This window comes from Genypterus blacodes, unplaced genomic scaffold (genome assembly GCF_046128005.1).
Source record: "Genypterus blacodes isolate CSIRO-AG114 ecotype Tasmania unplaced genomic scaffold, CSIRO-AGI_Gbla_v1 ptg000017l_1, whole genome shotgun sequence".
Taxonomy (NCBI): Eukaryota; Metazoa; Chordata; class Actinopteri; order Ophidiiformes; family Ophidiidae; genus Genypterus; species Genypterus blacodes.
Genome location: NW_027466831.1, coordinates 4,364,163 through 4,376,492, shown reverse-complemented (window position 1 = coordinate 4,376,492; position 12,330 = coordinate 4,364,163). Strand labels below are relative to the sequence as shown.

At 42.0% G+C, this 12,330-nt stretch overlaps 1 protein-coding gene across 2 annotated transcripts; it reads left to right on the top strand.

The window, feature by feature from the left end:
• The first annotated feature begins 1,079 nt into the window (after window positions 1-1,079).
• On the top strand, window positions 1,080-12,024 carry LOC142990976 (macrophage-stimulating protein receptor-like). 2 transcript variants are annotated; one of them, XM_076140883.1, is made up of 21 exons: window positions 1,080-1,241; window positions 1,995-3,287; window positions 4,934-5,110; window positions 5,224-5,343; window positions 5,443-5,613; window positions 5,744-5,910; window positions 6,073-6,208; window positions 6,317-6,453; window positions 6,570-6,749; window positions 6,920-7,019; window positions 7,296-7,523; window positions 7,657-7,803; window positions 7,893-8,049; window positions 8,208-8,282; window positions 8,574-8,780; window positions 8,864-8,944; window positions 9,032-9,213; window positions 9,354-9,463; window positions 9,800-9,965; window positions 10,046-10,182; window positions 10,352-12,024. In XM_076140883.1, the coding sequence occupies exons 2-21, from the start codon at window positions 2,079-2,081 to the stop codon at window positions 10,575-10,577; spliced, it is 4,113 nt and encodes a 1,370-aa protein (XP_075996998.1). In that variant the 5' UTR covers window positions 1,080-1,241; window positions 1,995-2,078; the 3' UTR covers window positions 10,578-12,024. The 2 variants fall into 2 exon arrangements, with proteins under 2 accessions (XP_075996998.1, XP_075996997.1); XM_076140882.1 differs by having other exon boundaries at window positions 8,208-8,297.
• Window positions 12,025-12,330: the final 306 nt, after the last annotated feature.

The window sequence follows — 12,330 nt, the reverse complement described above, 5'->3', positions numbered from 1 at the left end:
TATAGGGTTCACATTGCTGACATGATTTCTTTAAAAGGAGGGGATTTGATCGTAGTGACTGCAGCATTCCTCTCATACCTCCCCGGCTGGATCGTAGCCCATAATCTAAGTCTATTTCATTCTTCAACTGAGAGTCGTGCGTTTCTTTGACAACAATCCTAAATGTGTAGACTATCTGAGCTGTGTTAGACGTTAAGAACTTTACTCCTCCGCCCCCCTTTCATTCGAATTCCAAGTGACGCCTGAGTGGAAAGAGTCGCCTTTAGTGAAAAAAATGCAATTCATTGGGAGGAAACGTTGTGGATGTTTGTGAGGTGTTGAGATTTCGCAACAAACTTCCTTGTCACAGCGGGCGCGGCATGACAGGACACGTCAAGGTAGGCGTGAAAATGTTTGCGTTTCCGGTAAAATCCTTCAAAATAAACTATTACACTGTTACACAAAGGCAATGCAAGGAGACTTATTTGCATAGCACTTTTCAAACACAATAACAATGTAAAGTGCCTCACACAGACAAAAACATTAGAAGGACATTCATAACAATAAGCAAGAAGTGATAATAGCATAGTGAAATTAAATACATAAAAGTCAAAATGCAGATGTACAATTAAATGAAATACAGCAACAGTGCAGTAGTAAGTGGATATTGGCAAGCACCCATGACATATTATTGCTTTTGAAATGTAGTTGTAGTTTTTTCAGAAGAAAGGAAGAAGGCCCAAAAGGTCTGAAAACACACAGGACAAAAGCTATCATGGAAGTAAAGCCTTAATAAACATTGCAAGTACACTACACTATAAAAAATACATTTAAAACAAGAAGTTTAGGTTCTGCCTCTGCCTTCTTTTTCCTTAGTTTTAGATTGTTTTAGATTGTGGTTGCTGGTTCAGTGTAACAATCCTTAGAATCGTACATCTCACTTCCCTCATAATTGCCTTGCCTGTTCCATGATACAGGCACCACGTTATTGTAATTATTATTGACGAGCGGGTTTTTTGATCGTTCACTGGAAGAAACATTGTGGTTTTATTTTGAAAATAAGCTAGACATCCGGGTTTTACCGACACAGAGCAAGTAGTGTGACGGGTTTTGTGGTTCAGATGAGAGTAAGACTTGAGCTCCGTGTGCGGTGAGAGAGGGTCCTGGCTGCCTATGTACCGGGTCACACTTACACAGCAGATCACTCCAGGATACATCTACATTTATAAGATAAACCACAACGGCACTTTCCCCAAAGCGAGGTAAGACTATTAAATATAGTTTCATATAAGTGATAATGTATAGACTGCTTACCATTTTTAGGTAAATGGACATATTTAGAAATACAATACACATGTGATTGACATGTAATTTGTTGATGCTTTTTTCCCTCACCCGGGAATGTGTATGAAGTGCAGGTCATGGTGCCTACTACTGCTGTCACTATCACTTTAATAGCTAATATTAGTTGCTAATTGTAACTTGCTTTTTTCAGTTAGTTAAATTTTGTAATAATCGCCCAGATTACTGATTGGAGTAATGTGAGGGTTAATCACTAGATCGCCTGTTATTTTGGGAGAAATCAGTAATGTACTGACATGCAATCAGGCTGAAATAGATCAGCCTGATTGTGATTATGGATTTGGGAGACCTGTCCATTTCCGTAGTTGCCCCAGATTGTGCAACATGTCATGTCTTGTCCGCAGTAGAATTTATCATCAACTCTACAAACTCTTCCAACCATGTTTCCACGAGCTTTGACAGCTTTATATACATGGAGTTCCTCTGCTGTGTTATATTTGTTCACATCAAAACTCTCAATATAATTATCTACTAACTAATCTCACTTCTATAAATTATATTATTTGTAAATACTTCATCATATTTTAGCCAATAAACCAGTTCAAAAGTTTACAGTGTCCAAGTGCAGTAATGTTCTGTTTGTGAACGTAATAGTCACTCCTGCTGTAAGTGTCACTGCTTTGTCTCATTGCTCCTCTTCCTTTCCCTTCCAGAGCTCCTGCTGTTTCTCCAGAATGTTCACACTGAAAAACGTCTCTTATAGGTAGCACACAGTCACAGTGGAGTGTGGAGTGGAGATGATCCCGTGGGTCACCTTACTGACAGTATGCTTATGGATACAAACACAAACCGCCTCAGGACTGCCCACATGTCCTGCTGCTCCTCGCCAGCCGGTGGATTTCAGCGTAAATTACACTCTCCCCTTTTTCCAAACAGACAAACCTATACAGAACATAGAGGTGTACTTTGACCAGTACCAGCAAGAAGTCTATGTTGCATCCAAGAATGCCATAGAGGCAGTTAATGACTCCTTGCAAAAAATATGGGAGGTGAAAACTGGACCAGTGGGCAGCCCTGATTGTAAAACCTGTGCACTTTGTAACATAGAAACAGATGCAGGGGATCCTGTGGATACAGACAACGAGGTTCTGCTTTTGGATCTATCGGCATTTCCGGCGCCCTACTTGTATATTTGTGGGAGTACTCAACATGGGATCTGTTACTTCCTGGACATAAGTTCTCAACAACCTGAGCCTCAGTGTTTATTCAAACAAAACCAAAACTCTCCGTTCTATTGTCCAGACTGTCTGGCCAGCCCACTGGGCACCAAAGTCACCATCATCGACCAGGGTGCCACACCGTTGCTCTTTGTAGCTGCCACGGTAAATGAGAAAGTGGCACAGAGATATCCAAGGCGGTCAATATCCGCGTTGAGACCACTTTCAACTGAGGATGGCTTTCATATGGTCATGAATGGCCTGACGGTGCTGCCAAGTCTGCGTGACAGTTACAGTATTGACTACATTTACAGCTTCTCCACCAAGGAATATGTCTACTTTCTGTCACTGCAGAGAGAAAATCCCTCAAAGGGCAATTCAGCTTTTCAGACCCGTCTGGGCCGACTGCCAGTACAAATACCTGAGGTCTGGATGTACAGGGAGGTGGTCCTGGAGTGTCGGTTTGAACCTAAACGCAGGAAGAGACAGCAAGAGGGTAGTTTCAGGGACATTGTGTATAATGGGCTTCAGGCTGCCTACTTTGGTAAGGCGGGGAGAAACCTGGCAGGAGAGCTCAGGGTGGACGAGGAGGAAGACATTCTGTATGGCGTGTTTGCTGAAGTGGATGAGCACGGTCAGCCACAACGAAAGTCAGCCCTATGTGCCTTCCCTATGACCAAAGTGAACAAGGCCATTGAAGAGGGCGTTGATGCCTGCTGCAAGTCAGGCCCAGAGCAACTTTCCAGAGGATTATGTCACTTCCAGCAGTGCGAGAGCTGCCCACACGAAGTGAGTAGGATTTGTTTTATGTGTGTTGCTGTCACCATAGTACAGGAATGGTACAAAGGTCCTTCTCAGTCTAGAGAGTAAGACAGGAGACAGTTACAGACAAACACAGCTTAATGAAGTCACCTGTAGGCAGAAGTACACTCAGAGGCCACATTATTACATACACAAGTATATAAAATCCAATAAAACATTCATGATACTCAGTCCAATCCAATCACATACATGAGGAGAGCAGGATTGTTGAATGAACGCCTCTCTGACACAGTGTCAACAAAGCCCGGTTGTTATCAGCTTCACACAGGTAGGATTTATTGTTATATTGGACCGTACAAATGTAATCTAATACCATGCATGCACTTTTACATGTACTTAATATAGAGCCGAGTGTGTGTGTGTGTGTGTGTGTGTGTGTGTGTGTGTGTGTGTGTGTGTGTGTGTGTGTGTGTGTGTGTGTGTGTGTGTGTGTGTGTGTGTGTGTGTGTGTGTGTGGGGAGAGAGAAAGGCCAGACTAGAAAGTTGGGAGGGGCAGCTGAGTCAGAGGTGACCTGCACATTGCCACACCGTTTTTGTGCCTGCTCACTGATTGGGTGGTAATTGTTTACAGCACAGGCTGTTGATATGAAAGCTGTTTGACCAAATATGTGTTTTAGGACGTCAATCTCAATTTTCCTCACCACTTGAAGAGTCCTAGTTGCTGGGATTTTCATTGCTCTTCTTTTTTTTATCCTGGTCATAACCGGACTCGATGTTTCACAAAAGGAGAGTGGATAATGGAGGGTAATAGGTTACTTGGCATGTTCTCTGCCAGTAATACATTGTGAAAACAAGTTGAATGGGGCGTTTTGGCTGAAGTTCTCCGTAGAGAGGTGTTGTCTTTTCCTTCTCTCTAGAACAAACTGTCTATGTCCTTTGAGCTCTCAGAGCCATGCGTGTATACGCCGACAGGGATGGGTGCCGACAAACAGAAGTTATAAATCCTGCTGATAAAAAGGTGGAATGTGAAGGGGAGGGACTGAGTTGGGCCGTGCCTGGCTTTTTTTGAGTGCTTGGTTCAGGTCCAAAAGGGAAGAGGAGAGGGCCGGACAGGGAGAAGATCAGCAAATGAACTTGAACTGTCTTTTGCTAGTATCAAACACTCACTGGGTTCAAATAACCTGATAGAATTGGGTTAATACATAATGGATTTAAATGTGTAAATGTAAAGTGTATGTGCAATGTGAAGAGAAGATCAGATGACGTGGATGTAAGGCATTCAAACACAGGGAAACTCACGGGAGCGAGCCAGGGCATGTTAACTCAACGCTCCTGACTGGAATGTTTACTTTTAGTTTATCATAACTTCTCTTTTTATACACAGTTATAGTTCATCAACCATTTTTGACTCACACCACCAAGTATCCATATGCCTGTTAAATCCAGAGTGGAAACAGAGGATCTGCACTATCTAACAAACTGTTCCCAAGTCAAACATGGAGCCAGCTGAGTTCGCTGCTGTTTTACGACCTTGTTCCTCTCACAGCATGTTACTACACACAGATGTTAGATGTAACATAATGACTGGAGGCACAGGCTCGACTATTTCCTGCCTAAATGTATGTGAATGTATTAACGCTGTTGCTCTGTATGTTTTGTTCACGTTCGTGCAGAGCTCAGAGAACAATGACACATGCAGTGCCAAGCCCACACTGGTATCAAAGCCCTACTACCGACTGGATCTCTTCAACAAGCAGATGAGGAACGTCCTGTTCACTGCGATCCTGATCACCACAATGGGGAGTGACACCCTGGGGCACTTTGGCACCTCAGACGGCAGGATCCTGCAGGTAAAACGATGCTTGGGGACCAAATAATACAGATAAGAATTTCCCCAATTCTCTGTCACCAATAACAGGTTTAACGCGTGCATGACTTGTGCCTGTCTGTGTCACTGGTTTAGGTGATTCTGACACTTTATAGACCTATTGTTTTTGCCAACTATTCTCTGGGAGGGACCCAAGTATCCAGGACAGCAGCTGTGTACTCAGAGGATTCACTTCTCTTTGTCGTTGGAAATAAGGTAGAATTTCTTCTCACTGCTGTTATTAACCTTTTTCTTTCCATTTCCTGTGTAAACTTGCCTTGCTTACCCTTTCATCTCCCTCTGTCCCTCATTAAGATGTTTAGGGTGCCCCCTTCAGGGCCAGGGTGTGCACATTTTATGACGTGTCCGGAGTGTTTGCTGGCCCCAAGGTTCATGAACTGTGGCTGGTGTTCAGGAATCTGCTCGAGAAAACGCGAGTGCACATCACAGTGGAACAACGAGTCTTGCTTACCTATCATCACAGAGGTAGATCTGCTGCTGGGCTTAACTGAATAGTTAATGAAGTGAAGCTAACCAAGCACAAGCATTGAAACTACATTGTTTTCCATGTTTGTACACGGTACACTCTATCCTGAATGCCAACTTCTCTTTGCAGTTTTTCCCCAAAACAGCACCTATTGGTGGTGAGACAGAACTGACGCTGTGCGGCTGGGAGTTTCAGTCTGATCGCCCACCTGCCATCGTCAACGGCAAATCCCATATAATCCATTTAGATGCGGGGAACCAGTGTACTGTCCTACCAGCAAAGAGCAATAGTGAAAAGTGAGTAGCACTCCATGAAATACAAAGCAACACACAGTTCACTTTCTCAGGATTTTGTCTTTACAATTATGGGCACAAGCACCCAATACTACCAGTGGCCATCAGCATGTATGTTGTTATCCTTTAAGTCAAATGTTTATTTCCCCTGTGGGCTTCCCATAGGTTAGTATGCGAGATTCACCAGCAGAGAACAACAGCAAACCAGGAGCTCAATATTACTGTGGAAGTACATGAGGGCAAAGTGGACAGCCGCTACTCAATTGAAGGCAAAGCTCAGATGAGTGGCTTCTCTTTTGTGGTAAGAATTAGTTTTGAATCATTATATACCTAAATATTGTATACCTAGACTTTTTTTTAAAATGGAATTGTAATGTTATCTTAATGCAACATGATGTTTTCCAATCAGACACCGAGCATAACAGAAATCAGCCCAGAGTTTGGGCCACAGTTTGGAGGAACACTGGTTACACTGACAGGGAGCTTTCTTAATTCTGGGATGCGAAGAAATGTCATCATGGGTGGCAAAGAGTGCCTCATTCAAAGGCAAGTACCACAGAATATTTCTTTGTTGATGATCTCATGCATATACTCCGATATATGAGATATCTGTTCAGATATCTGTCTTTATAGAGGTAATATATTATCTTCCTTAATTTCAGTGTTTCTGAAGGAAGTGGGACTATCTCCTCTATTGTCTGCATCACAAGCAATGCGGCAACAGTTGGGAAGGTACCTGTGGAGGTGGTGATTGACAACCTTCAAGTCTCCACTGCCAAAACGTTCTCCTACAAAGGGAACCCTGTTATAACTACTGTAAAGCCTCTTTGCAGTTTCAAAGGGTAAGACACTGACCCCATCTGCTCTTCTCTGATGTAAAACCACATGTTGTGAAATTGGTCCCTCTGCAAAAACAAATGCACATGGAGGTTACAGGATCTGTCAATGACACAAACAGTGTTTGCAAATAACGCAGTTTCTTGGAAATGTGCTCATTTGTGTTGTTACACAGGGGCTCCACGCTGATAATAGAAGGCCGTAATCTTGACTCTGTACACAATACTATGGTGAAGTACAAGTCCAACAATCCCACCCTGCAGCCTCTCCAACAAGTATGTTTGCCATTTTGCTTCATTCATTCATGTAGGACATCATACATTCAGTATACACCAATGCAAGTATTAAATGAAAGTAATATCAGTCCAAAATAATTGTTCTGTGTACAGTGGCAGAAAAATAATAATGAACAAAGAACAAACGCATACATCATCATTTCAATTTGTGAATACAGAAGATGGCCAGCGGCTCTTTATCAGTATACTGTTTTGTCTTTGTGCATGCATTTGTTGTGATATTAAACATTATTTGATTTTCTGATTTCACTCAAGAATTGCAATGGAACAACAGACGGAACCCGGATGGTGTGCCTGGCCCCTGCCTTTCCAGAGGATATAGAGGAAAAGTCTGACACTGGACAGATTTTTATCGACATGGATGGGGGACGTGAGCTCTGGAAGAAACGGTTTGACTACCATCCTGACGCTAAAGTCATTCCCTTCGAGAATGAAGACAGAGTATTAGCCCTAAAACCAGGAGATACAGAGGTTTCACTGCATGTATGTTAACACCACAATACCTCTGCAACCCCTTCAAGTATTTTCTTTTTAATTACATCCTTGAACAAAACTCACTTTGCATTCACCTCTTAACCTTTAAACCTTTGAATCTTGTTTTTCCCATATGTAATAGCACCGCAAGCTGAATACAGTGAACACATGCATGAAGATCACAATGACCATCGGTGGAATGGATTGTCGAGCTCAGGTTCTGTTAAATGAGCTGACCTGCAGGATCCCAAAGGGCCTGGTTATCCCCAGTGAGGGCCTACCAGTGGAGGTGAGAGGTATTCATATTTAACAAGAGTAAATCACCTGATTATGCTAACAGTACATTTTCTAATCTCATGTTTGTTTTCATCATTGTAGGTGTCTGTGAACGGGGAAGATTACAATGTGGGAACAGTAATCCTTGTCAACAACGACATTGTTATTGTGGGTATTGTGCTAGGCATCATTGCAGCATTGGTAGTAGGTGCTGCCCTTGCATTCACTGTGATGTTCCATTTGAGGAGGAAAAAGAAAGGTAAAGAAAAAATCTTGATACATTCAGCTAACATTGAATATGTTTTGATTGTGATACAGATTTTTGCTCTTCTGATGTCTTATTATTAAACTGAGCAAGTCAGACATAAGATATAGAATAATATTTTAATTGTGTTTTATTCTTTCATGTGTATTCAGTCAAAATAGAGTCTCGTTTATCAAGATTGTCTTCTCGAAGTCACGTGGCCGGCAATCCTGATTTGTCACCTACAGGTGACTACAGACGGGGTGAGACCTCATATAACAGACAAACAATATCTTAACAATACAAATGACACACATTGTCTACCACACCGAGCTTGTACCTTGGAAGCATTTAGATACTTAATTCCATTTATTTGAGTGCAGAGGGCAAATACTTTCTTTCGGAGTAATAGTTTACCCCATTTATAAGTCTGTCATCAAATACTTCCTCTGCATTCAGAAACACATATTTTTGATTTGTCTGTTCTGTAATAGGTTATCAGCATCATGTTGTTCATTTTCCCTTATGTGCTCCAATAGAGCTGACCCTTCACACATCCGGCTCAGGAGGATTGGCTTTCCAAGGTTTTCTATACTCTGCCAGCTATGACCCGATGGCAATTCCTTTAATGCCACGAGAAACTATCTCGATGGTCAGCCTAAACACTGATCTTCTTGAAGAAGTCAAAGAGGTGCTTATCCCTGCTGAGAAGCTCAGAATTGAGCACAACCAGATTATTGGGAAAGGTGAGCATATTTATTGTCATAAAGTAGTAACTATTAGGACTAGGGATGTTCAAAATGTTATGTAAATGTATTTTTTTTTACAGGTCACTTTGGGACAGTTTATCATGGATACCTCATGGACCACAATAATCAAGAGACCCACTGTGCAGTTAAATCATTGAATAGTATGTGAATGTATTGAATATAATTTGATAATGATATAAGCAGTAGCTGTTGCTGATGTTTGAATGCTCTTTTTGTGTTATTATTAGGAATCACAGATGTGGGGGAGGTGGACCAGTTCCTAAGAGAGGGTATCATAATGAAAAGTTTCCACCACCCTAACATATTATCTCTGCTGGGCATCATGCTGCCTATGGAAGGGCTTCCTCTGGTGGTTCTGCCATTCATGAAGCATGGGGACGTGAGGCATTTTGTCCGCTCGGAGAACAGGGTGAATTATATCATAAAACTTTCTGGAGCAGTATTCGATTGCTTGTCTAATTATTCCACCATTTAATCTGGCTTTATCGTTTCATTTCAGTCAACACTTGCTTTGATTGGTTAAATTCTTATTCTTTTTCTCATTCACAGAATCCTACAGTGAAAGACCTGATTGGCTTTGGGCTACAGGTTGCCATGGGGATGGAGTATTTAGCCCAGATGAAATTTGTCCACAGAGATCTGGCTGCTCGTAACTGCATGTGAGTTAATCATACACCGATTACTGAGCCACAACTTAACAGTGACACAGCTGGGTAGGGTCAGACTGTAACAGTGTCTCATGTAAACTGTGAGTTATCTTGATGGCATACTGACTGAGTACTCCAAAGATGCTGGAGACCCATAAATTGTACGTTCTCTTCAATAATATGTTCTGACCTTAATGTGTTTTTGAGTGGAGGTGTAATGCACAACCATGTCTATGTGCAGGATGGTCGCTGATAATGCAGGATTTATGCTTTATTGGAATGTGTTGAGCTGAGACACACTGAGCCCAGTGTTTAGGCTGGTTGCTCAGTCTCTTCTTCTCTTTTCAGGCTGGATGAAACCTTCACAGTGAAGGTGGCAGATTTTGGCATGGCAAGGGACGTATTTGACAAGGAATACTACAGCATTCAAGATCACAAAAAGGCAAAGCTTCCAGTGAAGTGGATGGCCATCGAAAGCCTGCAAACACAGAAGTTCACAACCAAGTCGGATGTGGTGAGTGCACTTCAATGAAATGACTATAAGAAGCTCAGTTTCAGTTCATATCCACAATTCATTGCTGATCTGTGTCACAGTGGTCATATGGTGTCCTGATGTGGGAGCTGCTGACCAGGGGTGCAAGCCCCTATCCTGATGTGGATCCCTATGACATTACCAATTACCTGTTGAAGGGACGTCGACTTCCTCAGCCGCAGTTTTGTCCAGATACTCTGTAAGAATCACATCTGCACCCTATAAATACAACATCATGTTCTGTCATTATAATGCATATATAAGATTGAAACAGTGTTGAGCTCATAAAGGCTACCGTCTCACTTACTTGGCCAAGCGTTCACCGGCATATATTCATTCACTCGAGTAAACAATTATTCACTTCCTAGATATTCTATCATGCTGGCATGCTGGGACCCTGAGCCTGAGCTGCGGCCTACCTTCTATAACCTGGCCAGGGAGGTGCAGGAGATCCTGGCCTTTCTGGAAGGAGAGCACTACATCAGTCTGAATGTTACCTATGTCAATTTAGACCAGCCAAAGCCTTACCCATCCTTGTGTGGCTCTGCAGATTGGGCCTCAGAATGTAACTCAGACAGTCACTCAGCCAGCTGATGGCGGTAAAGCTCTCGGACTCCACAGCAGGTTCATGGGACCGATATCAGAGTTAGAAACCAAACGGGAAGAGGTACAAACCATGAGAAGGACAAACAAGAAGAAGAAAGTGAGAAACTTGACCTGATGTCTCACTCAATTGTGTCTACACAACTGAGTGTTAAAACACTTTAGCTCTCATACACTCTGATTTGAAGTTGACAGAATCACTGCGGAAGTTTCCATCTTGTTACAAAATACGTCTGAGACAAAGCAGAAGAAGTATGATTTTCTCATTGTGAATATGAACTAATGAATGTAGAATAGGCCTATTTTCTCAGATTATAGAAAATGATGATTTCAAAGATTATTAATGAGATAAATATTTAATGTGTGGTACAAAGAACAGCATGTCTGTCTGTTAATGCCTTAGAGAAGAGAAGGGGTCATATGAATGCAGACTTTTGCTCAGGGGACAAAGTTTTTATTCTGTGGTTACATCCTGCATAACAATACACAAAGAATGTTTTTTTTATTAGTTACTCGTGTTTTGTAGAGTGTGTGCCAGAGGGGTGTTTTGAGGCAGAGCTTTGGTGTGCCATTGCTCTGCGTTACACTGAGAGGTACTGTGTGTATGTAAATAGGGAAGACGAGATATTCGTCATTTTAATACATTACAATGCAATTTTTAAAGATGGTCCTAAAGTTCTCACACACACACACACACACACACACACACACACACACGCACACACACACCCACGTTAGAGTCTGTGGTAGTGCACGTGCATGATAGGATAATCAAATGCACAGCTATAGATTGATTGATTGATTTTTGGTTGCATAGTTTGTTGCAAAAACTCACAATCTGCACACTTTTTACTGCCTCCTGTGATCACTAGAGGGCACCCATACTTCAGCTAACGCACACTTTGGTCGCTGCTGCAGTGATGCATTGCACTACAGCAGGCAGCTCAACACAAAGGTGTTACACAACCAGTAAAATCCATATTCATCTGAACCTCAGACTCCCAGACCTGCAGTCCCGCTAACTAAATGTAATAAACTTCCGTATCAAACCTCCTGCTAGCAACTGGAACACCTTTGGGAAATTGCCTTGGTTCTTGCTTCTAATTGAAATGCATGTACACATTGTATAGGATATTTTAGAATCCATGCACTGATTTTCCAATGTTGGGACCATCAGTTTAATGTGAATTAACTAAACAAAATTTTAATGTGTTCCAACAAGATTTCTACCCAGGGGAAATTCACTTGGATCTGAACTACTCTGTCATGTTTATTATTGCTGTAATTGTTTCCTCCCCCAAGATTTAACTGATGTTATAATTTACTCACTGAGGTTGCACTGTAAAGAGTCTTAAGTATTTTATACAGACAAAAAGGATGGTTGCATATCCTTGTCTCTAAAGTGTATCAACAAATGAAATGTCTCTCTAGACCTACAGTAGGTTCTCTGCTTCTTACATTTTTGTTCATCGAATTCTGAATACTCCTATGCAGGTGATTTGATGTTAGTGTTTCTTTCTATATCAGGGGAGCTGCAGATCGTTACAATACGAGAAGATATAGTACAGCAGATCTACATGAAAGTGGATCTTCAAAAAGCGTCAAGATATGGCCCAGTTCTGACAGCCGTGTAGCTCTGAGTTTCCCTGTTGTCCCCTGCCAGGTGGACGAGAGTAAAAACACTCTGTTAGCAGTTGGAATACTAGCTTCGCCACCAGGATGAAAACTGCATGCCCCTGCCTAA